The 27,480-nt window shown below is 40.9% G+C and overlaps 1 protein-coding gene across 1 annotated transcript in view; it reads left to right on the top strand.

Annotated features, from left to right (window-relative positions):
* Positions 1-5,268: 5,268 nt before the first annotated feature.
* LOC119423817 (plexin domain-containing protein 1-like) overlaps positions 5,269-27,480 on the top strand; it is a 23,800-nt gene continuing 1,588 nt past the window's right edge. Inside the window, exons 1-11 of the mRNA XM_037691229.1 lie at positions 5,269-5,367; positions 18,662-18,819; positions 22,670-22,813; positions 22,885-22,954; positions 23,050-23,172; positions 23,255-23,373; positions 23,982-24,081; positions 25,224-25,319; positions 25,393-25,474; positions 25,553-25,613; positions 25,689-25,812. Coding sequence (XP_037547157.1) covers positions 5,292-5,367; positions 18,662-18,819; positions 22,670-22,813; positions 22,885-22,954; positions 23,050-23,172; positions 23,255-23,373; positions 23,982-24,081; positions 25,224-25,319; positions 25,393-25,474; positions 25,553-25,613; positions 25,689-25,812 — 1,153 coding nt within the window. The 5' untranslated portion in view covers positions 5,269-5,291. The remainder of the gene's footprint in view (positions 5,368-18,661; positions 18,820-22,669; positions 22,814-22,884; positions 22,955-23,049; positions 23,173-23,254; positions 23,374-23,981; positions 24,082-25,223; positions 25,320-25,392; positions 25,475-25,552; positions 25,614-25,688; positions 25,813-27,480) is intronic.

Raw genomic sequence — 27,480 nt, 5'->3', positions numbered from 1 at the left:
TGGATGATGGATGGATGGATGGATGGATGGATGGATGGATGGATGGATGGATGGATGGATGGATGGATGGATGGATGGATGGATGGATGGAATCCAGTATTTTCTTTTGTCTCAAAATGTACAAAATATCAATAAATGTTAAAAATCATTAGATGTTTTTAGTTTTATAATTTAACGTCTACTGGCCAGAAAAGCCCCCTCTAAAAACTTAAAGTGGCCCATGGGCCACCAGTTGAAAACGACAATTGTAGCAGGTTTTACGGCTCTGGGCACATTTAATTTAGTGAGCGAAGGGGCAGAAATGGCTCTTTCGATCATAAAGGTTGCAGACCCCTGTGCTAAACAATGAAAACAGGAGGAAAATTTCACAAAACTCAGCACGACTTGTCTTTTAATTTGACACCAGAAGTGAATCAGAAAGTTGAAGCTTCATCTTGAACCGCCTAACGGTGGTCGCATCACAGAGGCAGCAGAAATCCAGACATCCCTCTCTCTTGGGATGCTCCCCAGCTGCTTTTGTGGGACCTTTGAGTTTGTCCCAGGGCCCTGAAAACCTCCAAAGGGAGGCGTTCAGGAGGCATAATCAGATCACTACAACTGACTCATTTCAATCCAGAGGAGCAGCGGCTCTACGCCAAGCTCCCCTCGGATGATGGAGCTCCTCACCCTGTCTCTAAGGCTGAACCCCATGAAGAACGCTCATTGACCACTTGTCTCCTGGATTTCAATCTTCCAGTCATGATCCGCTCGGGTTAGAACGTGGACAGACCAGTAAATCCAGAGCTTCTCCTTTTGACTCGACTCTTCACCACAACCGACTGAAACAACACCCTCAATACTGCCTTCATTAAGGTGTTGCTTTGGAAGTTGAAGCAGAAAAACAGCGCCACCTGCAGGCTAGATGCATGATACATTTTAGGTGTGCACAAATGGATTTGTTTGATTAGATAATAATAATACCACTTCTGCACATTTATTTATTTTTAATCCGTTTCCAAGAACTTAGTATTGGAAGAAAAAAAACATCAACAAACCATGGATAACTTTTGTTTTAGTGTCAGAATCAGATGTTTGATCTGTGTTTAAATCTTAAGTATGGTTTTGTTTCCAACTAGACGAAGGACGTTGACTCATAATAAGAAGCAGCCCCGTTTCGTCTCCGTGTCATTTTTTTAAAGGGTGAAAGAAGAAGATGTCCTGAGTAAAATGTGGAACAAGGGTCACTGCTGCTCAGTAATCTCATCAATCACTGCAAGCGGTTCTCCAAGTACTCGATACAGAATCAGTATTTGGGGGATTTCTTTCTTTCCTTCACATCATTGTCTTTTGTTGTTTTTTTTAGGGGATTTCAATATTAGCTGCTCCCGTTGTTATGAGATCTTTTGCTGACTCTGTTTTCCAACCAAACCATCTGATTTTATTTTTTGTTCAGAGTAAAACCACAGCGCCGAAGTTCCCACAGCGTTGACAGCTTTGTTGTTTTCTCAAAGCATCAGGGTCTCATCAGGTCAGTTCTTCAAGTCGCTTAAACTTTTATTGAACCTTCTCTAAGAGTTTCCCTCAAGGTGAAAGATCCAACACGTCACCCCAAGTAAGACAAACATTATTCATTCTTTTAGTTACTCTGGCTTTTGCTCAACTCCAGAAGGGTTCGCTTTGCAACGCGAAGTATAAACAGAAGGTTGTAAGGCAAAAAATGTGTCTTTTAATTGAGACAAGTCACATTAGAGTCAAAACTTTCAGAATATAAACACATTTATGTTTAACCGAGGCAGATTCGTTTGCAGGAACAAATGTTTATTCGGACAAGATTTGTTGATATAAACAAGTTGTCATCGCTAATGCATTCATTTGTCATTTTGTTTTGATGGGAAATATGTTTGTTTGTCTCTTATTATTTAAAAAAATCTTACGAACTGTTCATTTTTTAATAAAACTTTCAGCAAAATCTTTGATTATTCTTCTACGATCCAATGCCAAAATGGCCGCCGCAGCGAAGTGACTTTAGCAAACACGAGTGTTGATAAAACAGTTTTACAGGAGCTAAAATTGGTGTGGTAGTAGCTGAGACTGATCCCCAACAAATTATTTAACTGTCTCCCCGTTAGTAAAATACCTCACTTTTGAGTCAGTTCAATTCAAGATGGCTGATCTTAACCTTAGCTAACAAAATGGCTACACGTTTACAGAGACTGAGCTAAAGTTTGACGAGGTATCGAAGAATCTGTCGTGAGCCATGTTTTTTCTGTGGTTGTTTATTTCTTGTGTTGTTTCGTTTCTGTATTTGATTGTGTTCAGTTTGCTCTATGGCCTGTGTTTCGTGCGATAATCAGCCTCTTTCCTTCAATGGATTTTCATGGTCAGCTTTCCCTTTTTAATCCAGTCATGCCAGTCTACACCTGCTCCCTGTCCCATTAAGCTCAGCTGTCTTCAATCTTCTCGTCCTTCAGTTTCACGCCACTCATCAGCTGAGCGTTGTGCTTTGTTCATGCTGTGTCTGGTCCTCCTCCGTGTCATCTTTGAGTAACGTACTTGCCGCCGTAAACATCGCATCAATCCAACGATGTCTAATAAAGTGGAAAAAACATAAATATGTCGCTTCGCCGTATAGGTCGCATTTAATATTGCATCTATTACGCGTCACCGCTGACAACCCGGAAACGTGGGCCGGTGTTGTGCCAAAAACTGATTGGCTGCCAAATGGCGGCCACATGCACGGGAGGACTTTAACAAGAATTTAACCAGATTAACGCTTAAAAAAAATAATTTGCTCTAAATTATAGTAAAGTTGTGTGTCAGTCGAACTTTTACTTAATGAATGCACTTTGACGGTCAAATCAGCTGCATTTCAAAAGCCGATTCGCGGAAGCAGGAGCGTGCAGAGGGAAGACTCGCTGTGCATTTCTTCAAAATTTAACAAGATGACCACCTAAAAACAATTATTTCTTTCTCGACATTATAGTAAAGGTGTGTCTCAGTTTAACTTTTCCTTAATAAATGCACTTTAATGGTCAAATCAGCTGCATTTTGCCTGGGCGACGCGGCAAAGTGCAGATGATTTGACGTTTGCTCCAGGACTTCTGAAGCGAGACAAAGGTGGCCTGTATGGCAAGCCAAGTGTCTCAGTAATAGCCACTTTTACCTATTAATGAGACACTTGGCTTGCTATATTACTCGAAGGCCCTCTAGTGGCTGAAAATGGTAGTGTTCAATATTTTCCATGTCAGAATGAATGAAATCATCAGAGCTCAGCCAAAAATTGGTTTATAAATATGGGGAATAAAACAAATACGTCGCTTCGCTGTATAATTCGCAGGCGTGCTAATTTATGCAAAAAACTGTGACTTATACAGTGAAAATAACGGTAGTTGCAAGTTTAGCTTTGTTGCCAGTCTTGGTTTTCATTTAATAAGTTTTTGTCATGATTGTAGGTTTAATGACCCCAAAGTGACGGACTGAAAAGACTCATACACAGAATACAAAAACAAGTGTTTTTATTTACAGTGAGGATCAGGAGGTCGGCTGTGGGAGCAGGCGAGTATGAGGTTTCTGATTACCCAGTTTAGCAGATTACTGTTTGTAGAAGTTTTCTTACGGTTGTTTGCTTTGCAGGTCGTGTTGGAGAGGGAGAGATAAGGTCCTGATGATGCAGAAGGTGGAGTCCAGAGTTGGATTCAAGCTGAGTCTTGGTGTTCAGGTTAATGGTCCCGACAAAGTCACGAGGAGCCAAGAGGAAGTCGCATTAGTCCAAATATGTCTAATAAAATGGAAAAAAACATAAATACATTGCTTCGCCGTATACGTCGCATCTATTATGCATCACCGCAGACGCATCGCGTTTGTTACGCGTCAGTTGTGACAACCTGGAAATGTGGGCCGGTGTCGTGCCACAAATCGACTGGCTGCCAAATGACGGACACGGGACCGTGCATGGAGGACTATAATAAAAATTTAACAAGATTAACACCTAAAAACAATTATTTGTTTGCTCGACTTTATAGTAAAGGTGTGTCTCAGTTTAACTTTTCCTTAATAAATGCACCTTAATGGTCAAATCAGCTGCATTTCGCCTGGGCGACGCGGCGAAATGCAGCTGATTTGACGGTTGCTCCAAGTGAGCAGAACGAAAGTGGCAGGATATGGCAAGCTGACTGTGTCATTAATAGCCACTTTTTACCTATTAAATGACACAAGGGCATGCCATACAACTCAAGTGCCATCTACCGGCTGAAAAAGGTAGTGTTCAATATGTTCAGTCAGAATTAATGAAAACGGTCATATCTCATACAAATATTGGTTTATAGATATGGGAAAAAATTCATAAAAACATTGCTTTGGCATATAAATTATGCAAAAAAAGTGACATATACACTAAACAATACGGTAGTAGAGTGCTGTACGAATGGGTAAATGAGGGCACACGTTGCAGCGTTAAGAGCTTTGAGTGTCTTAATAAGATAGAAAGGTGCTATATAAGTACAGACTATTTATCCCTGTACATTTTCAACCATTTAGCTTAAAAAACAGCAATTATTAATATTATTGTGGTCCATCTGCTCTCTGATTGTCACCCTTTTGTTACTGTCAATTATTTTTTGTTTTCTATAAAAACAAAATTTAAATATCTAGACTATTTTAACACCAAAACACGTTTCTATCAAGGAAAAATGTATACGAAAGTCAGGAAAAACCCTAAAATTATCAGTTTATCTTGTCAATGTGTAAACTTCCCATCGGTCCAGTTTGTTATGGTTCAGCATATTTCCACGTGGGGGAGACACGCTCCTCCCAAGTCTGACAGCCTTTTTTCAAGATGAGGAAAAAAAAATGTGGAATTATATAAACATTTCCTCTTAGGTGAAGTGATGCAGAAACCTGGAGGACGTTGTCAAAGCACCAACGAATGAACCACCTCCAAGAAGTGGGAGTGAAGAGGATAAAAAGTACTTCAAGGGGAAGAAAGTATAAGACAGATAAGACAAGTGGAGGTAAAGGAGAGACCTCTCTCTGTAACACTTCAGCTGTTTGTCATCTCTTTTCCTGCCATGGATTAATCACAACAAGACTGACTCTCAGGGTACGCAAGGAAGAGAGGCGGAGGAGGGAATAACAATAAACCTTGACTGAATCGAGGAAAAAGCAGCTGAGTGGAGGAGAAGAAACAGCAGCTGAAGGTAGGGGAGAGGAGGAGTGAGGCAACCCCGTTCCTTCAAGCAAAGCAAAGAGGGGGAACAAATAAAGGAGAGAGGAGTGATAAAAGTAGGGGAAGGAGGAAGAAGAAGTGTCCCGACATGGGGCTCTGTGCAATTCTCCTCATCTGTCTTTCCCAGGCTGAGCTGGGGAGAGTCTGGGCTCATCAGCACGAAGGTAAGCCAGCTTTAATCCCAAAACCAAATTAATTTAGAGCTAATCCAGAATAACATATTCCTGCCTAACCCTGCAGAAACAGGTGAAAAACCTTGAATTCCTTCCCCTGAGTTCAGACAACAGGCGTGCAGGAAAAGTATTTGTTGGCACTTTTTGTGTTTGGTTTGTAAAAGTGTGTATTTGTGCAAAGTTTGTGTGTGACGCTAAATCGTCCATTACATTCCTGTCTGTCAGTTACAGGAAGTGCATCAAAAATGTGTGTGCAAGTCTGGGTTTTCCACTCCAAATGCTCTTTAATTTACAAAATAATTTTTTTTTTTTTTTTTAAAGAATGCCTGAAACTGATCTTCAAACGGATGCTTGAGGTTCACCAGTTGCTTAAGAATTAGTTTGTTTGTTTTATCGTCCTTTAATTTAACCAAAATGTGCATTTTCTATACACCTGTACAGTCTCGTATGTGCACGTGCCTGTATGTGTGTAAATGTGCATGCATGTATTTCTGTCCTCCTTGGAGATGCATTATTTTTAGCCGGCCCCCGTTCTTCCGTTGCCGTTCCTCCTCCGACAATCAGTGGTGCTCCAGTTTTTCTGGCCTCTCCTGTGGTCCCAGTTCCTCTGATCAAGGGCCTAGCTCTGCAGAGGACGGCCCAGAGCACCGAGACCACAGATCCAGCCCAACGTATAGGACCAGCTGTCAGGTTCGCCTTTGGCCACGTTTGAGACGCTGCCCCTTAGTTTGATTCCTTCATATTAGTGCCTGGTGACGTTAAACGGATGGTCCGGTCAATAGTTGGTACCTTATCAGCCATGACATCAGTTATAGAGTTACAGGCTAAGCGAGTTATGATTGTGTTTGTTATGTCAGTCTTGTGTTTAGTGATGCTACTTGTGTTTTCATTTTATTAGTTCTTTGCGTTTCCTCTGTGCAAACAACCTCTTCTCCTCAGCACCCACTTCAGATGTTATAATCCATTAAATGGTCATTATTGGTTGTTATCATCCCCATACGTAGCGTTCACACTGCCCCTCCTCTACCTCCTAGTAGGTTTTAAAGGTACGTTATCATCACTGATAATACAGGGACGTGGATAAGTGTCATGGGTCTAGACTTTAAGTTTAGGGTCAGGTGTAAGGTTAGGTTTAGGAAAAGGGTTATAAAGCTAACTAAAATACGCTTCCGGTTTAACATGCGAGCCACGATACATATTATCAACCATAGAAACGTAACTTTAAACTTACTAGGAGGTAGGAGGGACCCGTCTGAACGCTATGGGGATGATAACAACTAATAACGTCCATTTAATGGACTGATAACCTCCGAAGCCGCTGTCCTCAGTTGGTTTCTGCTGTCAGCCAGCCATGCCCTATTCTTGGTTTCATTCGTCACAGCTGCAGCCACTCGTCTCATCAACCCCAAATATAATCGTTCTGTTTCTTTCCATTTCATCACAAGTTCTTCATGCCACATCCGGTCCTCCTTGTGCCTCGTCTCCAGCTTTGTAAGTTGTTGCTGCCATGACAGATGTTTTTGCAAGAAAAAAGATTGATTTTGTTTTAAGCTCCTTTTTGTCAGTTTGCATCCTTGGGACCACCTCCTGATTCAGTGACACGTGCTCTAATGTCATGAATGCAAAGGTTCAACCTTGAATATGACGAAACTACACTTTTAAATAAATAAAAAATCCAAAATGCTCTTAAAAGGTTTCATTGCCGTTAGATATTTGATTCACGGGAACAATTTTTTACTCCCTCATGACCAACTAAACTGAGATAAATCTCTTTTACAGACAATACTTCTGCAAAGTTGCATAAAGATGATCCCGTTTTCTCCAAAGGACAGAGCAGCCAAGATTACCTGCACGTCTGTTTTGTGCCAGTTAACTTATTTGCTCAACATTTAGGTCAGTCTACCAATAACAGGGATTCAGAAAAAACCAACAGAACCTGGCTGTTGCACAAACCTGTGTGATCGTGCTCTCAAACGTTTTCGTTTCAGGAACGGTATCAAGTTGTGAGCTGGAATCTGTCTGTGGAAATGCTTATTCAATATGGAGTTTATTTGGAAAACTGTGAGGGTTGGTACTGCTTCAGGCTGAACGCTGACATCTGCACTGCACACTGCAGTTTGAAAAGGACATCAAGTTATTATCTCTAATATTTTCAGAAAAATGACAAAAGTGTTTTGGCTCCAAATTTATTTAAGATTTGTCTTCTACACGAACTATATTCATAATCTTCCACTAGGCCTGTAGTCTTACAATAAACAATACATCAATTAATCGCATGATAAATGAAAATTATCAACCTCGTTTTCATTTATCGGCTTTATCGTTTCTCCTCTTCTTGTTTTCTCTCTTCACTAAAAGCAGCTATAAGCAGAGATGCTAAGCTACGAGCTAAGCTAACAGGCCGACCTCGGGAAAAAACCTCTGTCTTGTCGAAGCTCCAAAATTCACAGTTGAAACCCGTGCTTTTGTATAAAAAGTTGTGTATTTTTCTGCAAAAAGAAGCTGAGAACTTGTTTACTGATTTTTATTAAAAGCTATGTGTGACAAATGCTATGTTAAAGAGCTCAAACCACACCGAGAGTCCACCATTTTCAGAACCGAAAACAAGGAAGGAGAGTCAGTTCATGTCACGTCAAGGGGCCTCCCTCCCATTTTTCTTAAAGAGACACACTGCTCGCTCCCTCACTATCCATCCTTCGGTTCAAACAGTCTTATACTGCCATCAGGTGGTCAATAAAGGTACTATATGCAAAATAAATTAGCATTTCTTCTTAAATTTGACAATAATTACTAATTATTGTTGTTTTTAATTACTAATTATTGTCAAATTTCAAACTATTATCGTTTATCGCAAAATCGGTTCGAGGTCAGTACGCACAACCAGAATACATAAGACGCATCTGATTACAAGGTTCACTGTCAATTTTTGAGAAAATTAAAGGGTTTTAAGGGTGCTTTATAGTCCTAACAATACGGTACTAAAACAAGGTGTATTAAAGCAAACTACCTGGTTTTATTTTTTGTTGTTGTTGTTTTTCTGCTGACAAGATTTCAGTGGTTAAGCAGCTATTGCGCCGCTCAAGGTGGCTGCATGTTGGAGCAGCTCTGTTAATTTCATTCTGAGATTTTGCTTTTGGAAACTTTAATTCCTCTTTTTCTGGATGTAAATCACATTTTTTGGTTGATTGTTTCCTCTGGTATCGGATGCTGTGCAGCTGGAAGGATTTTTACTGAAACTTTTTTAGTTTTGGACATTTGTTATGATGCATAACCATGGCAACAAGGCGGTTTCTACAACCAACAGCAGCTGATTAACATCTCAAAAGCTCAAATAATATCTCAACTACAGCCCCAAATTTCAAATGAGTTGAAAAAGAGGCTCTGTGGATGCATTCTCATCTACCTGCCGGCTGTGCTTGAGTGCCTGTCAACTGAGATCCTGGAATAAGCAGGAAACACGGCTCATGACAGTGGAAGAACGGGATCGTCCCTTGGTACAAACAGTTGGCTGTCTGCAGCGATGAGGAGCTCGGCAGACTGCTGGGAGGAGTTACCGTTGCTCTGGGAGGAGTTCTGCCCGGCATTCGGGTGATTCTACAGCCCGGGGAAACCGAGAGGTCAGCCGAGTCTGAGTGGACGGATCGAGCGGCATCTGCAGCCAGTTTCTTAGGATCCACTGTGGGATGGACCTTTACAAGAGATCCTTCCTGTCTACAGCCATCAGCATCTATAACATCTCTTAATGAAATGAGGATAACGAGTTATAACAAGAAATATTTTCCCTTTGGGATTAATAAAGTATTTTTGAATTGAATTGAATTGAATTAAGTAGATCACGATGATCTCAGTCACTTATTCAATTCAAATTCAATTCAAAAATACTTTATTAATCCCAAAGGAAAATTATTTGTTGTTGTAACTCGTTATCCTCATTTCATTAAGAGATGTTATAGATACTGATGGCTGTAGGCAGGAAGGATCTCTTGTAAAGGTCCATCCCACAGTTGATCCTAAGAAACTGGCTGCAGATTCCGTCCGATACGTCTACCCAGATTCGGCTGGTCTCTCTGTTCCCCCGGGCTGTAGGATCGCCCGAATACCGGGCAGAACTCCTCCCAGAGCAATGGCCACACCTCCCAGCAGTCTGCCGAGCTCCTTGTCACTGCGGACAGCCAACTTTAGGTACCGAGGGACGATCCTGTCCCTCCGCTGTCATGAGCCATGTTTCCTGCTAATTCCATAATCTCAGTGGTCAGGCACTTGAGCACAGCTGGCAGGTAGATGAGAATGCATTCACAGAACGTCCTTTTCAACTCATTTGGAATTTGGGGCTGTAGTTGAGATATTATTTGAACTTTTGAGATGTTGTCCCCCGGGCGCTTTCAATAGCTGCCCACTGCACCACCTGGTGGTGGATGGGTTAAATGCAGAGACTAATTTCGCCATTGTATGGAAACATACAGTGCTGACATTGTGATGACATTATTATTATTATTATTATTAATCAGCTGCTGTTAGTCGTAGAAAACTGCCTTGCTGTCATGGTTACGCATCATAACATATGCCCAAAACTAAAAAAGTTTCAGTAAAAACCCTTCCAGCTGCACAGCGTCCGATACCAGAGGAAACAATCATTAAAAAAAAAAGTGATTTACATCCAGAAAAAGAAGAATTAAAGTTTCCAAAAGCAAAAACGTAACAGAGCTGCTCCAACATGCAGGCACCTTGAGCGGCGCAATTCTAGAACTATAAACACTACAAGCTTTTATGTCAACTACAACAGTGTTTTTCAAAGTGGGGGCTGCCAAGGGGCACTACAGGGACCCCAGAAAGCTGGAGAGAAAAAGAGAAAAAATAAAAAATTGCAATAATAATAATAATTGCCCACTAGGCCAATCTGTATCTGTCATTTCCAGATAAACACGCTTGAGAGAGAGAGGTTAGATTTCTTTTGTTGTTTTGTTTTGGGGTGCAAGTGTGTTTGCTCCTTCTGAAATCCACATCTCCTTCACGTTCTTCACGTTGATGTGAAGGTTGTTCTTTCTCCACCAGCTCTCCAGGTGTTCCACATCAAACCACTGTTGTGTTGTCGGCAAACTTTACAATATGACAGCCTGGATGGGGAGTTGCGCAGTCATATGTGAGCAGAGTGAACAGGAGGGGGCTCAACACACAGCCCTGAGGGGAGCTGGAAAATGCCAGCTGAACTGAAAAATCCCATTTTCCTTTTCATCAAGTGGAGGCCCAGATCCATACGTGTCATGTAGTTGGTGAGATCAGTGTGGTTTTTTGGACACTGCTCTGCTGGGAAACCTCGGGTTCAGCCATTTGTGTGGTCCAGTTTGATATTTTGTACCAACCTAAACACTGATCAGCGTTAGGTTTATCGGTATAGGGGCTGTTCTTGTGTCATAAGTGTAACTTATAGACAATATTATGGTTTATTTATTCATGTCCAGGCTGAAAATATTGGAAAACCAAGGAGAACTTTGCCCATGCCAGTTGTTTTTGATCTCAACTCTTAATCAACATTTATATCTAACTTTTATAACTGATCAAACATTACTTACTTTTAAATATATTGACCTGTTGTGAAAAGTCAACTGTAGGACACCTAATGCCAATGATCACATAGCAAAAATTATTATTCCTGTTCATTTTAGTCCCTTCATGCACCCCCGGTTTTGATAACAGGCCTGTCACTTTGCATGAAATCCTGTACAAACATTCAAGCAGGTATAAAATAGACCCCAAAATAAAAGTGTAAACCTCTACGTGAGGCTTTCAAAGAGGCAAAATGGGACAAGAGAATGAAGTCTGGAGAGGCCATCACACACCCGAGGGAGATTTACTTTAATGAGGAGTCTTGTATGATCAAGATGCAGCAGAAGCTTCTTTTTTTTTAAGCTTCAGAGCATGAGGCTCCTAATTGGGTCAGAGTGACACACATCATCATCACCGAGCATCTGAGGAGGCGTCCAACAGCGGGGGAAGAGAAAACCAAGAGGAGCGGGAACACCGGAAGTGGAGAATCATCTGCAGCACGTTTATTATTACAGGATAGTTGTCACTTTTATATAATCATTGTATCTTTAGCAACATTTACCTAACAGGTCACTATAAATGTTTAATGCCTAAGGTCTGATTTTATATTCTTTGAATCCTCTCCAGCCTCGTCTAACCGTTTGCATGCAGGCCTGGATGAATATCTAAGCAAAAGAAAACCCGAGATGGAGCTGTGCTTTGATTGGAGTTGATAAGACTTCAGTAGCTCCAAGTCTGGCAGACACATGTGCACATGGACCCTGCACAGGGAATGGTTGGGAAATAAAAACATCCTGGTGTATCTGAACTGGGCCCAGAAAGTCTGACGAAGACGACGGACGGGACGAGGCGAGTAACGTCGCTGGAAATGTGCGATCTGAAGCGTCTGCTTTGAAGATTAAATCTGACACTCCTCTAAATCTGAAGCCTTTTCTTATTGTGCTGCTTTATTTACACACATCTGCACAATCACAGGAACTTTCTGCGCCAGGAGCACGGACCTAACTGGGAATGAAACGTCTAATCCTGCAGTCTTGTGTTGCATCATCACAAAGCGCTGTTTCGAGTCACCTCCGTGGCACCGGTGTCCATTTTATCAGCCTCCTCAGATGTGCCTGCACTGCAGCAGCTGCCTTCTGGTGGGTGTTTGGAGTCACATCAAAGTAGGACACAGCGCGTTGAGCCGTATGCAGCGTGACATGAAGTGCATTCGTTCGTCCCATCCTCTGATCTCTTGCTCCGCCTCTGTCGTTTTGCAGAAATGTAGATTTTTCCATTGTTAAAACTAATGTATTCATCATTTTCCTAATCATGTGAGTAACTCAGTGGGCCACATTATGAAGGATAGACATGGAAGATGAACAAAACAAAAAGCAGAGCCACATTCCTGAAGTGAAACAAAAGCTAAATGTTCTTTCAGTCTGTTCACCTGGACAGGATCCTTCAATAAAAATAACTTATTCCCCTTGAAAATAATCTGATTTTGGGAGTAAATGCACAACACGTTTAGAGTTTAGGGCACAAGGTGGAAATGAAGGGATGCTTCTGGGTTGTACTAAAGGAATTAACTGCATCTCTATAAAATAAAACATGATTTTGCTCTATATGTTTTGTCTAAATGCAGCAACCAACAAGAAAATAAGCTCAGCTGCTTCCTTTAAAATATTAACTTTGTGGATTTTTTTTGGCGTTAATGCCAATAATCAAAAATTGGTGAATCGCAACAGTTACTTTTAGACCACAATATCAGTTTGCAGGTGGAATTTAATGCGGTGGATTAATTAAATTAGGGTTTTAGAAGATCGCCTTGCAGCTCACGACGTGGAAGCAACTTGTCTCCTCGTCCTAACTGCAGTAACCACAACACTGAAGCCCAAACACGAGCAGCTGGAATGATAAGGAACTAAAAATAAATATATAGTTTTCAGATGTGCAAATCAATCATGCTCCAAGTTGAGTGTTTGATTGAAATGATGAACGATCGTACACTGAACTGTTTCTTATTTACATTTGGAAATGATCTTGTCGCTGGTTTGATTCCAGTCAGCAGATGGGCTTCAGACCGTCGGAGCTATCGTCTGATCGTAACGTGTCTCTTTACAAGGAGAGACGATTGCTTTAACGTAACGCTGGAGGTCTTGTTAATTTAAAAGTAGTTGAACTTCTCTGTGGTCATCCTCGTCCAACGATGACATTTTCACACATACCGTCAATCCCCAGCGCTTTAAACGTAAGAATTTAAAGTTCGAGACAGAACTTTGAAGAATTATATAGTCATAAATTATTCATAATAATGAACCTCGTATGGTTGAAACTACAGCGATTTTTACAATGTCATTGGAAAAAACTAAGTTAAGCTCATCAAATGGGCCAGAAAAAACGCTTAGAAAAGAGAAATCAACCAAAAAAAAAAAATTTTATCTAAAATGTTGATTTCACAAATGGGTTTAAGAGCACTCATCGGATCAGCGTGCAGATTCTGGAAAATGCAGAGGCAGCTTTTCTAAACATGAATGAGTCAGACTCCCACGCAGGAGGCTTGAATTACACAACAGACACTAACTTAAAAAAAAAAACATAAACCTGAGAGTCATTTCATTTAAAGCCTTCAAACATCATGTTTAATTGGAGAAGCTGAAGATTTTAATATCACACTCCATCAGTTTTGTCTGCTTAATTTGGCTACGAAATATTCTAGGTAAAACCGTAGAGGACAGTTTGCACAGTGTTGTTGACTTAATAAGACGAATTAACTCCAAGTTTTCAAGCGACGTCTCCCCTCGAGCTTCGGTCATCCTTCCCTTGGATTCTGGAAAGTTTTGTGTCGTTTGTAAAACTGTGTTTGTTTTGTCTTTTTGCAACTCGATCAGTTAGAGCAGGAGTGTCCAAACGCTGTGGGCCTAAAGACGACAGGACTCGTGGTGCGGGCCATAAAAATGTGAATTTCACTCTCAACGTGAGCAATATTTTTTTTTGAGAAAGGACAAATTTACTCATTTTGGTGGAGAAAGTTTTTAATTGTTGTAGATCCGAAACATTTAAAGCCTCATAAACATTAAGCTTGTATTTTTTATTAAAAAAGGATGTGATATGTTGGGTATGTTGTCTTCTTGTATTTTGAAAGTTCATTTTAGTCTGTTCTCAGCAACAAAAGCGTAATTTAAGTACCGTATTTTCCGGCGTACACGTTGCTCCGCCCTATAAGTCGCTTCACTCCAAATATGTGTAATAAAGTGGGAAAGTCCATGAATATGTTGCTTCGTTGTATACATCACATTTATTATGGATCACCGCTGACAACCCGGGAATGTGGGCCGGTGTTGTGCCAAACATTGATTGGCTGCCTGCGGGAACGTGGGAGGACTTTAACAAGAATTTAACAAGATTAACACTTAAAAACAATTATTTGTTTGCTTGAAATTATAGTAAAATTGTGTCTCAATCTAAGTTTTCCTTAATAAATGCTCTTTGACGGTCAAATCAGCTGCATTTCAAAAGTACTTGCTGCCTCGGTGCTCCGGGCTGAGGGAGGAAATCAGGAAGGAGGAACGCTGTGCATTTCTTCGAAATTTAACAAGATAAGCACCTAAAACAATTATTTGTTTGCTCGACATTATAATAAAGGTGTGTCTCAGTTGAACTTTGACTGAATAAATGCACTTCTGTGTTCAAATTAGCTGCATTTCACCGGCAGCAAAATGAAGCTGATTTGACGTTTGCTCCAGGTGAGCTGGACGAATGTGGCAGGCTATGGCAAGCCGATTCTGTCATTAATAGCCACTTTTACCCATTACATGATACAACAGCATGCCATACTACTCGAGTGCCATCTAGTGGCTGAAAATGGTAGTGTTCAATATTTTCAGTCAGAATTAATGATAACAGTCATATCTCAGCCAAAATTTGGTTTATAAGTACGGAGGGGGGCGGGGAACAAATACGTCACTTGGGGGTATAAGTCACAGAGTAAATTATGCAAAAAAAAATGTGACTTATAGGGCGAAAAATACAGTAGATGGACCTCAGCAACAGTTTACAATCCTCACTACGTAAACCAAAGGGCTTAGTATGAAAGAGAGTTTAACAGGCTGTCTTTGTGTGTCTTATGAAAACGCTCCAATTTAATTTTACATGAACCAAAAAGCTGATCATGATGGATGGATTGTAGTAGTGCTTTGGGCGTTATTAGTGAGGAAAGGCCAAATCAACATCTAAAGGAGAATCAACAAGTCACCTCCTAACAAAACAGCTCAAAGCAAACGTTGGGTCGGTCGACCCAAGAGAAGTGTTCACAGCTCCACAGTCTCTTTGTCAGCGTTTGTTACCAATGAACCCACACACAAATACACACTGGTTTGTACACATAACTGGTTAACATTAGTCGTTTGGAAGTGCAGAATCTTAATCCTTGAAAATCTTGTAAAGAAATCTGCATAATTCTGATGAGATTATTTTATTCCTGTCTGTCACACTTAACAGCTTCTCGACTGCAAATGGTCTCTCTTGTAAATGAGTCCCCGAGGCTTAACGGGATTAACCTGAATAAATAAAGGTTGAATGAAAATCACACGCTCTCAATGGAGATATGTTTTAAAATAAGCGACAAGGTTTGGACAGTTTTGCTGTGGCTGCACTTCCCATCTATGTGCAAGCAGTGAGTGGTGAGGAAATAAATATTTTTATTTTAACAAACAGATGAGAATGTTTTAAGAACTTTGTGTTAAGTGTGCAAAGATAAGCAAGGGAGATAACATGAAGACTGTTGTGAAAAAAACACCTTTTTTATGCTTTTAGTCTTGCATCCACACAAAAATAACATTTATAAAAGAGCGTGCTCTCGACTGAAAACATCTTGAAACGCATGTGTGTACAGCATATGACACCGTTTAGAAAAATATGTGCATGCATAGATACGCTTCCAATCTTACCTATGGCACAAGGTGTTTACGTCTTGTTTCCTGTTTTTGGTGTAGTTTCCTGGCAGCATTACAGCGCCACACACAGGCCTGACATGGGTACTGTAGCGTTTTGGGTCGTTTTTGATATTTCAGTGTGGATGAGAACATTTCTAGGAATTCTGTCTTGTTTACAAGGATGTGTTTAGAAAAGGAAAAAACGTGATTCCATGTGAACAAAGCCTAAAAGTGCAGAGGACGTTGCACATGTCTACAGCTGTTTTGTGCATCAACGTGCAGCAGAAACCACAACAACAACGAAGCTGTTTGGACAAGGATTTATTATGTTTGGCCAGATTTGTCTTGACTCTGTCTTTGCTACATTTTGGCAAAGAGCTGGAAATGTTCATCACTGACATTAAATGATAATCAAAGCATCATGCTCAATGATTTTTTCCTAATGTTTTGACATCATTATTATAATGTCCACCCCCCCCCCCCCCCCCCACCGCTGGTCCAACACAGTCATTTCAGGAATTTCTGTGCTATTTAGATTTTTTTTGGTTGTTATTTTTTATTGAAAAGGAAAAGTATTCATATTAAAAATAATGAAGAGTTGAGACCTTACTTCAATTTATATTTGAGTGTGCAGAGAAAGCAGATTATGGATGATGAATTATGGCCACTAACATGATAAAATGAGTGCTTCCACTTGTCTGGTTTGAGGTTTTGGAGCAGAAAGCAACCGAGAGCAGCAGATTTTCACTGTCAACCGCAAAAGCATTAACCACGTCAAGATGTACAAACCCCAATGTCACCTCAGGTGAAAGAATTGGCTCAGATGGGTGTTAGACTCGGGGCTTTTTGTCTCTAAAGTTCTTCACAAGAAACTGGAAAAACTATTTATTTTATCTGTGGATTTGTATAAACAAGTATACTGTCAAGTTGGGATCGGAAAGGGCGAAAAACTGCTGCAAGCTCGTTGATTCTGTTGGATTATTTACAACAAACACTTTCAAACAAGTCAAAGCAGTAAACTAAAAGCAGGTCGTGATACAAGGAGTATGTACAAGTTTAAATGTTCAGATTTTTTTTTTTTTTTTAAAAAGGGAGAGAGGGAACTCCAAGCTGGTTCTCATCATTTCCTCCCCCAAGATTTGCTCTTATTTTCACAATTAGCAATTGGCTTAAATTAAATTATAACAGCAGCCTGGATTTTATCCTCCCCCGGTCAAACAATCAGGGTTTTCAGCTGATATTGCAGCAACTGTCCAAAAACAGTGAGTCATAGATCAGTTTGGAAAAAAAAACTATAAACATCGAACTACAATCTGTTCTGCAGATGTCCCAGAAACACCCACTTGTATGATCATTCCCCCAAAATGCAGCTCATCAAGTTCTGTAAGTTCAAAATGCAGAGATTTCCTAAAATCTGGCGTTCCTCAGATGAATGCTTGTCACCCGCCGCCTTTCAGCTTAGCACCGAACAACTATGTCAGGTCATCTGGATGGTTTCTTTTTGTTCTGAGACGTTTCACCCTCCATCCAGAAGGCTTCATCAGTTTGAGGAAACACCAAACAAAGCAGCTTCTCCTCCAACAGCTGACTCCAAAATGAAAAAAAAAAAACCAGTTATGTTGGTGCTAAGATGGCCTCTGGTGCACGCCCTCTCCCTCGTCGACAGTCATGTCAAACTGGTTCAAAACACCAAAGTCCATGCTCAATAATCCAGGTATAAAATCCAACAATGTTCAGTCAAGTCATCTGGACGGTTTCTTTTTTTTTTTGTGCTGAGATGTTTTGCCTTCCATGCTAACCATCCATAACTGATTTTTTTCCACTTTTGAGTAAGATGTTGGGGGAGAAGCAGTTCTGTTTGGTGGTTCCTCAGACTGATGAAGCCTTCTGGATGAAGGGTGAAACGTCTCAGCACAAAAAAAAAAAAGAAACCGTCCAGATGGCCTGACTGAACATTGTTGGATTTTATACCTGGATTATTGAGCATGGGCTTTGAACAGTTAATTATTTCAAATATAGTATTGTGCAAGTTGGGGAATCTGTTAGCCCTCAGAGCATGTGTTGTGAATGACTCTCAGCTACAGTCACACCAAATTTACATCAATATCTGTAAAATATTGTGAATTATTTTTGGGGTTTGTGTCAGTTGGCTGCGGTGGATGTCTTTTCTTCTTTCGGCTGCTCCCTTCTTCAGGGGTCACCGCAGCGAACTAACTCGCACAAAGATTTGCAATTGTTTTTACGCCTGATGTCCTTCCTGACGCAACCACAGACCACCGAGCTACCACAGCCCTCTGTGTGGAGCAGAGAGCTGCTATCTAGGGCGCCTGGGGGAGCAGATGGTGGGGGTTAAAGGCCTTGCTCAAGGGCCCAAAGTGGGGCAAATGAGGGTGGAGGCAGGTGTGGGCGTTTCACCTTTTCTATCTACGTTTTGATGTTAGTCCGGGAAGTCGAACCGGCGACCTTACAATCACAGGCTCACCTTCTTTAACCTTTGCACTGCCACTCCTGCAGTGGCTCTCTTTAATTTGGTTGTTTCCAAAAGGCAAAGTGGTTTCGAACAGGCAACCCTACCCCCCTTGATTTATAGAGGTAAAGAAAAAATCCCCGTCCTGAATGTTTGTTTGAGTTGAGGTTTCGCTACAAGACCTCTAAATGTAGGTTTAGCTTTCTGTGAATATGATGAAGCATAATATGAGTCACATTATGGTAACTTGGTAACTAATAAAGAGCAGATGTGACCGCAGGGTATAAAAGGCAGAACTTGTTCGACGTGGGTCCATGTGTGTTGATTCAGTTCAGTTCCACTAACACGTATCTCCTTGTAGATTCGCAGAGCGGGACTGCTCTGAGGTCCATTGGAGGAGAGGCCAGTTTTCACAGAGCCAGGAGAGACCAGCAGAACCAACAGCAACACAGAGAAACCACACAGGCCAGAGGAAGAGTTGATGTCACCACCCTTCCAGACAACATGACCCGCATAGTGGTGAGAAGCTAAACAATCAACTCTTTTCTCCTCGTCCCGCCTCCGGTTCGGCCATTTTCCATTACATCGTGTTGGATTTAAATCTCCCAACATGACATGTTAGTAGCCAAAACATCACAAGTTTGTCCTAAATGGTGTCTAGTGATGACGCACAAGTGTATGAAGTTTTATTAAATTATCTCGAGCGGATCAGAAGTTATGGACGTAACAAGAGAAAGCTGACGTACGGACTGACCAAGAATACTCGATAACACGTCTGCCTTTGCAGGGCAAATAAAAAAAATAAAACTTTATGTTACCACAAAACAAACAGGCTGATGATGACAGGAAACACAGGAGGCAATGGAAGAAACGGAACACCATAAAATACTGAAACTGAACACTGTTAGAAATAAACAAGACACAAAAACCCTTAAAATAAAATAAAAACACAGATCATGACAAGGGAGGGTAGTTCTTAAAACTGGTTTCACTATTTTATCGCAATACATTCCTATACACCATACATGCATCTCAATTTCTTTTAAATGGTCTAAATCAGTTCCCAACCCTGGTCCTTGAGGAACGCCATCCTGCATGTTGTAGTAGTTTCCCTGCTCCAACACACCTGATTCAGAGATTTTATTACAAGTACTTCCTGCAGTTCTGTCAAAGCCTGTTAATTCAAATTCATTCAAACCAGGTGTGTCAAAGCAGAGAAACAACCAAAACATGAAGGGTGGTGTTCCTCAAGGACCAGGGTTGGGAACCACTGGTATATCAGTGTTCAAATCAATGGTTAAAAACACCCTTTTTATGTTAGCGTTACTGTATATCAGAAGATGGATGGATATTTCAATTAAAAACAAAACGTCAAGTGTCCAGTTTGTGTTAGGAGATTCCTGAGATAAATCTGTAGCATTGATATGGCTAGTTGACATTTTTTAGTTTCAACAACCCGTTGCTACGAGCTGTTCGGTCTTTATACAAGTGGTGCAAGAGTCTGGTTTGCATTGCCGGTACAGCATGTCGGACCCCTTCAGGGTGGGAGTTGGACTCCACCAGGGCTGCTCATTGTCACTGATTCTGTTCAGAACTTTTATGAACAGAATTTCTCGGGCGGAGGATTTCCGGTTCGGTGGCCTCTCTGCTCTTTGCAGATGATGTGGTCCTGTTGGCGTCATCGTGCCATGATCTTCAGCTCTCACTGGAGCAGTTCGCAGCAGAGTGTCAAGCGGCTGAGATGAAAATCAGCACCTCCAAATCTGAGGCCATGGTCCTCAACCGGAAAAGGGTGGATCGCTCTCTTCAGGTCGAGAGGGAGGAGGAGGTCAAGTATCTCGGGGTTTTGTCATGAGTGAGGGAAGAATGGAGCGTGAGATTGACAGACGGATTGGTGTAGCGTCTGCAGTACTGCGGACTCTGTATCGGTCTGTAGAAGTGAAGAGGGAGCTGAGCAGTAAGGTGAAGCTCTCTGTTTACCGGTCAGTCTATGTTCCTACCCTCACCTATGGCCATGAACTCTGGGTAGTGACCGAAAGAATGAGATCGCGGATACAGGCGGTTGAAATGAGTTTCCTCTGCAGGGTAACTAGACTCTCCCTTAGAGATAGGGTGAGAAGTTCAGTTTTACAGGAAAGACTCGGAGTAGAACCACTTGCTCCTCCACATTGAGAGGAGCCAGTTGAGGTGGTTCAGGCATCTGGTAAGGATGCTTCCTGGGCACCTCCCTAGGGAGGTGCTTTGGGCATGTCCAACTGGGAGAAGGCCCCAGGGATGACCCAGGGCACGCTGGAGAGACTACATGTCTTGGTTGGCTTGGGAACGCTTTGCAGTCCTCCCAGAAGAGCTGGAAGAGGTGGCTGTGGAAAGAGAAATCTGGGCCTCCCTGGTCAAGCTGCTGCCTCACGACCCGACTTCGGAACAAGCTGAAGATAATGGATGGATAGAGTTTTAACTGAAAACTTCAAGTCATTTGGAAAAAAACTGGCTTAAGTCATTTACTGTCCTGCGCCAATTTCAGTTCTCTCAGTCGGTGTTTGTCTGCTGGGGTTTTATTTGTGTCCCACACACAGTTTTCCTTTTAAAACCAGCCTCAGTAAAATTAAATCCAAATAAACCGTGTTGCTCTGTTTTCTACCCCCCTTTTCCCCTTCCCGTGCATTTTAAATTGAAAACAGACAAAGTCCTCAACCTGCCAACTTACACTGTTTGTTCAAGCGTCGCCGTCCACGAGTGTACATGCACATGGATGCCTGTGGATGACTCACTTGGACCAGATCACAAGAAGTCCTGCTGCTGTTAGTTTTATAGGGAATGGTCTGATCCCAGTTTCCCTGACTCACCACCTTTTGTCCAGTCGGGGTTTTTAATAAATCAGTCAGCAGTGAGCACCTGATAACTCCTCAACTAGAAATCCTCCCACACCCTTCTCAGGCTGGTGTCAGGCAGTGGAAACAGGGAAGAAGTGGGTCATTAGCTGTATGTGGAGCAGCCGGAGAGGCCGTGAGAGCTCTGCTTTTAACTGCTCCACTTTCTGAGCCAACACCGAACCACAACCATTGCTCTCCGTCACCTTGCAGTGTACCATCCATTAATAAAGCCATCAAAACTGGAGAGCTATAGGAAGACTTATGTAAAATGACCAAACAGCTCCCTCAGGTGGAAATGTCTGAAATCAGTTTCCACCAGACAGGACTAGAACATTAACATTCTTGTAAAAAAAAATTGAGAATTTTTCATACAAAGTACAAAATAATAAAAAAGCTGAGAATTTTCAGTTTTCATTGGACATAATTTTATTTTTCTTACCTTTTTACAGTACACAGCAATAAGAACCACTGGCTAGTTGATCAACTTCAAAACTTTCTGATCAAAATTAGGCTAATATATAAAATTGCATTTTTAGTCGTATTATTGATGCCACGCAATTAAACACTGATGAGGTCAGCAAGACAAAACTGTTTTTACAATGTGCACGCAACAGTGCAAAATATTAAAAAAGTAGGAAATTAAAAAAAAGAACACAGTTTAATTGAAGGTCAAGTATACAAGTTTTGAATTAAGATCATCTTATTATGAAAAGGGACGAAGATGGAGCCATTTTGTTCAAACTTGGTAAATGAAAGGACTAGTGCTTGAATGTGATGCAAATTACTTTCAGCTACTACCACACCAAACTTTAGCTCAACATCTGTACAACTGAGCTGTAGCTATATTCATGTTTGTTAAGGTGGCTTAGCTGTGGCAGCCATTTTAAACAGGACTGACACCAAAACTTAATGAGATGTGGTGAAACTTCTAATGATTACATTTTGCCAGTTTCATTCCAAATTTAACACAGGTACATGCAATATTATGCTAACAATGCAGACAAAACAAAATATTCAGCACTGACTAACAAACTTCCAAACAATGATAAAGAATGAAACGTAAAAAAAAAATTTCTTGAATTTCCTCAAACGAAAAACTAAAAATGACAAGAAAATGTAACACCAGTTTGAACAGAGTCTTTAAACAAGCTTTGGTTTAATGTTTGTGCCTCGATTCAAGCACAACACACATCTGAGTCATTTTCTTCTAACACTTCAGCTTGAACCTTTAGGGTTACCAACCGTGGTCCTTGAGGAACACCATCCTGCATGTTTTAGTCGTTTCTCTGCTCCACCACACCTGATCCAGTGATTAATTATGTCCTCAAGTTCTGCAGAAATTATTAATTAATTAAGTTGTTAATCACCCATTCATTCAAATCAGGTGTGTCAAAGCAGGGAAACAATTATACAAGATGGTGTTCCTCAAGGATCATGGTTGGGAACCACTGCTTTAGGTCATTGCACTCAAAACCTTCTCTAATGTGTCTTTTTCTCAGGAGGACTCGCAGAAATACTACAACTGGCAGAGCTTTGGGCCGACAGACAGAAAAATCGAAAGCTTGTGGGTCGAACTGGACCACCGGTACAAAAGTCAAGTCAGAATCCACGGCATACTGTCCAACACACACCGACAGGCCGCGGTGAGATGAGCGCAGTCACAAATGTCCCGTTTTTACATTCACGCAAGTTTAAATTCTTCCTTTCTTCACAGCGAGTGGCACTTTCTTTTGATTTCCCTTTTTATGGACACAACTTGAGACAAGTAATTGTAGCAACCGGCGGTAAGTTTGAAAACTCAAAGCCAGCAAATGGTCATTTTATAGTAGCTTCATGAAAAGTTCTCATGGTGATTCTTCCTTCCGGCCCCCATCATTAGGCTTTATCTTCATGGGTGAGATCACTCATCTGATGTTGACCGCAACACAGTACATCGCTCCGCTCATGGCCAACTTTGACCCCAGCTTCTCCAAAAACTCAACTGTCAGGTACATGGACAATGGTATGTAGGAGTTTTTCAGTGGGGTTAGTGGTGTTTGAAAGCTCCTTTTTTTTATTTGTCTAACCTGTCCTGCTCTGCTCAGGTAAAATGTTTGTGGTGCAGTGGGACAAGGTACGACTAAAGGACCGAGAGGACGAAGGAGCTTTCACCTTTCAAGCAGCCCTGCACGGCAATGGGAGCATTGTTTTCAACTACAAAGATGTAAGTTTGCCTACTTAAGGGTAATCACCGTATTGATCGTTACAAATTTCCATTAGGTTTCAAATTGTAAGTCAGCTTTGTTAATGTTAGCACCAGTGGTGTAATCTACATTTTTGTAGTGGGTATACCAAGATAAGTTAGTTTTGCGTTGGACATTGCTGAAGCCACGGAGCGCGACTGTCCAACGTAAAGCTAACTTTACCACAGATGGTCAGTATACTGTGCTTAGAAACCAAAGTACACTGGTTAGTACAATGTAGTTGTCAATTTATTTTGATTTTTAAGCATATTGAACATTTCCAAATTTCTCTGATGCTTATATTTGAATAAATGTACAACAAACATTGTACAACAGTTGGATTTGTAGAAACAAACATGTTATAACATTTATAAAACAGTATCTAAACATGTTCAAGTATTAAGTAGTAAGTATTAATTATACAATAATTCGCTGGATAAGCGAACGTAATGATACGTCATGTATCACTGGGCACTTTTAAGTGGGTATACTGCAATTCTTAAGCTTTTCTAGTGAGTATACTCTGTATGCTCACGTATCACGTAGCCTACACCACTGGTTAGTATCAAACTCTGTTTTTCTCTTTTAGATCCCTGTACCGGTGGAGAAAATGAACTCCACAGAGCATCCAGTTAAAGTAGGACTTTCTGACGCTTTCATGGCATTAATCCCTGCTTCACAGCTCTCAGGTCAGTTCTTAAAGGATAGTTTGGACATTCTGAAATTGGGCTCTATTGACCTTTATTAACGCTCACACTCAACGTCAGTATTTTGCGACGCATTCTAGATAAATTCATGCCTACTTCCAGTTCATCAACATCTAATTAAATTGCATTTCTCGTTTGTGTATATTTGTTACCATCACTGACTATGGCCTTCTTACCCTACAATTTCTTTTAGAAACTATTCTTAAAAACTGATGGTTCATTTTTGCATTTACTTTTATTAACAGTTGGCGTGGAGCTTCTCTAAACAGTGTTCGTGTCTATCGATGTTTCACTGCAGCCATTCAGGCACGCAAAGCGTTGCACGTTGAAGGAATTTTAAACACAACATACAAAAACAATGAAGCCAATTCATAAATAAGTTTGTACATAATAGTAAAAAAAAGCTGTTACAAATGACTAAAACACTACAGTTGAACGCTGAACTTGAATAACAAAGACAGCCGTAAATCTATTTGAGAACATGATGGCTGATGTGCATTAGTGCTAGGGATGCATGAGATTATCGATATCAGCGATAAAGTTAAATATTGGACATCAGCCATTCCATCAGAATAACTCACCAATATAAAAAGGTGCTGTTTTTTTATACAATTATATATTTATATATTGTTACATCATTTTCAGTCCCATTTTTGGCATCTGCATTTGGTAGCAAGCCAAACTGACGAAGACCATTCAGAATAATGTAGTGTTTTAATTCCACAGCAGAGAAAACTATGTAGTCTCAGTAAGTAGGTCTAGAGCAAAAAATATTGGTTATCAGCCAAATAAGTTTTAACATATTGGCCAAAAATCCAATATTGTGTATCCCTAATTAGAACCTGTAAAAATGTTGTTGATAATATCTTACCCGCTGTAGAAAACTCTTTGAACAACCTCAGTAAGGAGAATTACTTTAATTATGACTGGATTAAAATGCTAGTAGCTAGTCGAAAAGCAGCGAAGACCAAACTGCAATACAAGGCCCAAATCTGTCTCTTCCATTTTACTTTTGCTGGCTCAAAGACTTTGATTGTGTTCTAACGGCATAATTCTTTTATGTATGTTAACCTGAGTGGTAACAAGGGCGAAACATGTACTCATACTTCATTTTCATGCTAAAGCTGCAAAGCGGCGAACCATCTACGAATATCATCGTGTCGAGATCGACGCCACAAAAATCGTCAGTGGGTCTGCATTCGAGTTCACACCTCTGCCCAGTGAGTATTATTACAAACACCTGGCAGCCCTGCCACATTTTTCACCTTTCTAATGTGTGCCTGACTCCTCCAGCTTGCCTTCAGCACACTTCCTGTGACCTCTGCCTGACGTCCAACCTAACGAGCGGCTGTGGCTGGTGCAACACCCTCCAACGGTGAGATAAAACTCCATCCGTGTCAAATAAAAACTGAAAGAATTCCTCTGGTCTTATTTGGTCCTCGCTGAGTTTCAGATGCTCTGACGGTATTGACCGACACAGACAAGAGTGGTTGGATTACAACTGCCCCGAGGAGGTGAGATGACCAATTTATCCAAACGTATGTGAGCAGTTCTTATTCTTTCTGTTGGTCTTCTGTGGATTCACACAGTCCAAAGGTCAATGTGAGGACTACAACCCGCCATTACCTGAAGGATCTATGAGCCCCTTTAACCAATCGTCACCAGGTCCAACACCTTCGTTGGTGGCCATTGAAGACCAGACGGTCACTAGAGGTGAGTTTCTGTGGGGGAGGACACAGACGGTAAAGCTACGTCAGCAGGATTTGCTTAAACACAAGAGATAATCCAATAACTCTAGAGAAAGCTGGAATTTATACTGACTCAACAATTTATTGACAAAAACTAGACTGACCAGTGAAAATACACCAAGACTAGTCCACATATTCAAATTTAAATGGGATACTTCCAGAAATGTCTAAGTCCTGTGATATTTGTTTTGTTCCTGTTAAGATTAACACATTCATACTTGTCAATGTGCAAACATGACAAAATAAATGCCAAAACAGAAAAAAACAATAGATTATTCAATTTTTGCACAATCTATAAACAATGAATTGTTTATGGATTGTCTTGTCTTACATTTTATTTATCAGAGCTCTAGTATTTGTAAGCTTGTTGTTAGTCTTTTGTGTCTTCACCACATAAGTTTTCAAGATCTCCATAGATGTTAAGCAGGGTTGTCTCACGGTCCCAGAACCCGTCACTCTTTGCACTACCTCCATAGTCAACCTGATTAAAGACGCAACAGCTAAAAGCATGCACCAAAATTACCCAAACCTGTAAGGATCTGGTATTTTGAACCCAAATATGCAGGGAGGACTCAGACAACTCAGGCTAAGAGTAAAGAAAACGTATTTAATGAAAAACAAACAAAAGGGCTGACGTTGCAGCAAAAACTTACATGAATAACCAGAGGTCATGGGGGAAGACTAAAACCAGGACGTAGTGAAAGGCCTGAAAAAGAAGACGAAATGACCAGATACCAGACAACAGAACACACTGACTTAAATACACCAACACTGACAACAACAGCTGCGAGGAACAACAGGTGAAGAAAACTGGAACTTAATGAGGGAGTAGTAACTTTGAGAGAACACGTGATGGAGGCAAAACACTAGGAACAGAAAAAGGAACAAAGAGAAGGATGAGCACAAAAAATACAGACAAGAGGACAGATTATGACAGAACAGGAAAGGGAAAAAAGAAGAACACAAAGAAAACAGATAAAATGGGCAGACTAAAGCAAAACCAATGATCTGCAGTTAGCTGGTGATTTCAGAATGGTAACCCTTACCAAAGAACATGTACAAACTGTTGGGACTAGACCTTAGCACCGCACAAACCAAGACTGTCCTTCAGCCTAGTCCTGGTAGAGTTGATCATCCAAACATCAACAACAGGATCTCATTGGTTCTGGAGTCTAAGTATGTAGGTAGCATCTTATCAGCCGGTGTATCACTTGATCAGGAAATCCAATACTGCACTGAGCAAGAAGCAAGTGGCTTTGGGAAGCTTAAGTGTCAGATTTTCTAGATTGAAGTATCACCCAACAAACCAAGCTGCTGGTATACAGCGCTGTAGGTGTGACGATCCTCTACACTTCAGAGACATGGACTCCCTACAGACGCCACATCAAGAGATTTTACCAAACCTGTTTGCAGAAGATTCTTGGTGCCCATTGAATAGACAGAGCTTTCAACATCAGCATCCTAAAAGATGCCGGTATAAAAAGTATTGAAGCATGCATCATGAAAAACCAACAGGAACCCAGACCAGTGGTCATTCCATATGTTGAAGGAGTATCAGAGAAACTAAGACGTTTATTTTCTAAACATAACGTCCCAGTGGCTTTTAAACCCCAAAATACATTACGGCAAAGAC

The sequence above is a fragment of the Nematolebias whitei genome, chromosome 17 (assembly GCF_014905685.2).
Source record: "Nematolebias whitei isolate Nwh7 chromosome 17, NemWhi1, whole genome shotgun sequence".
In the NCBI taxonomy this organism is placed as follows: domain Eukaryota; kingdom Metazoa; phylum Chordata; class Actinopteri; order Cyprinodontiformes; family Rivulidae; genus Nematolebias; species Nematolebias whitei.
Note: the sequence above shows the minus strand (reverse complement) of the source record. Positions and strands in the feature narration are given on the sequence as shown.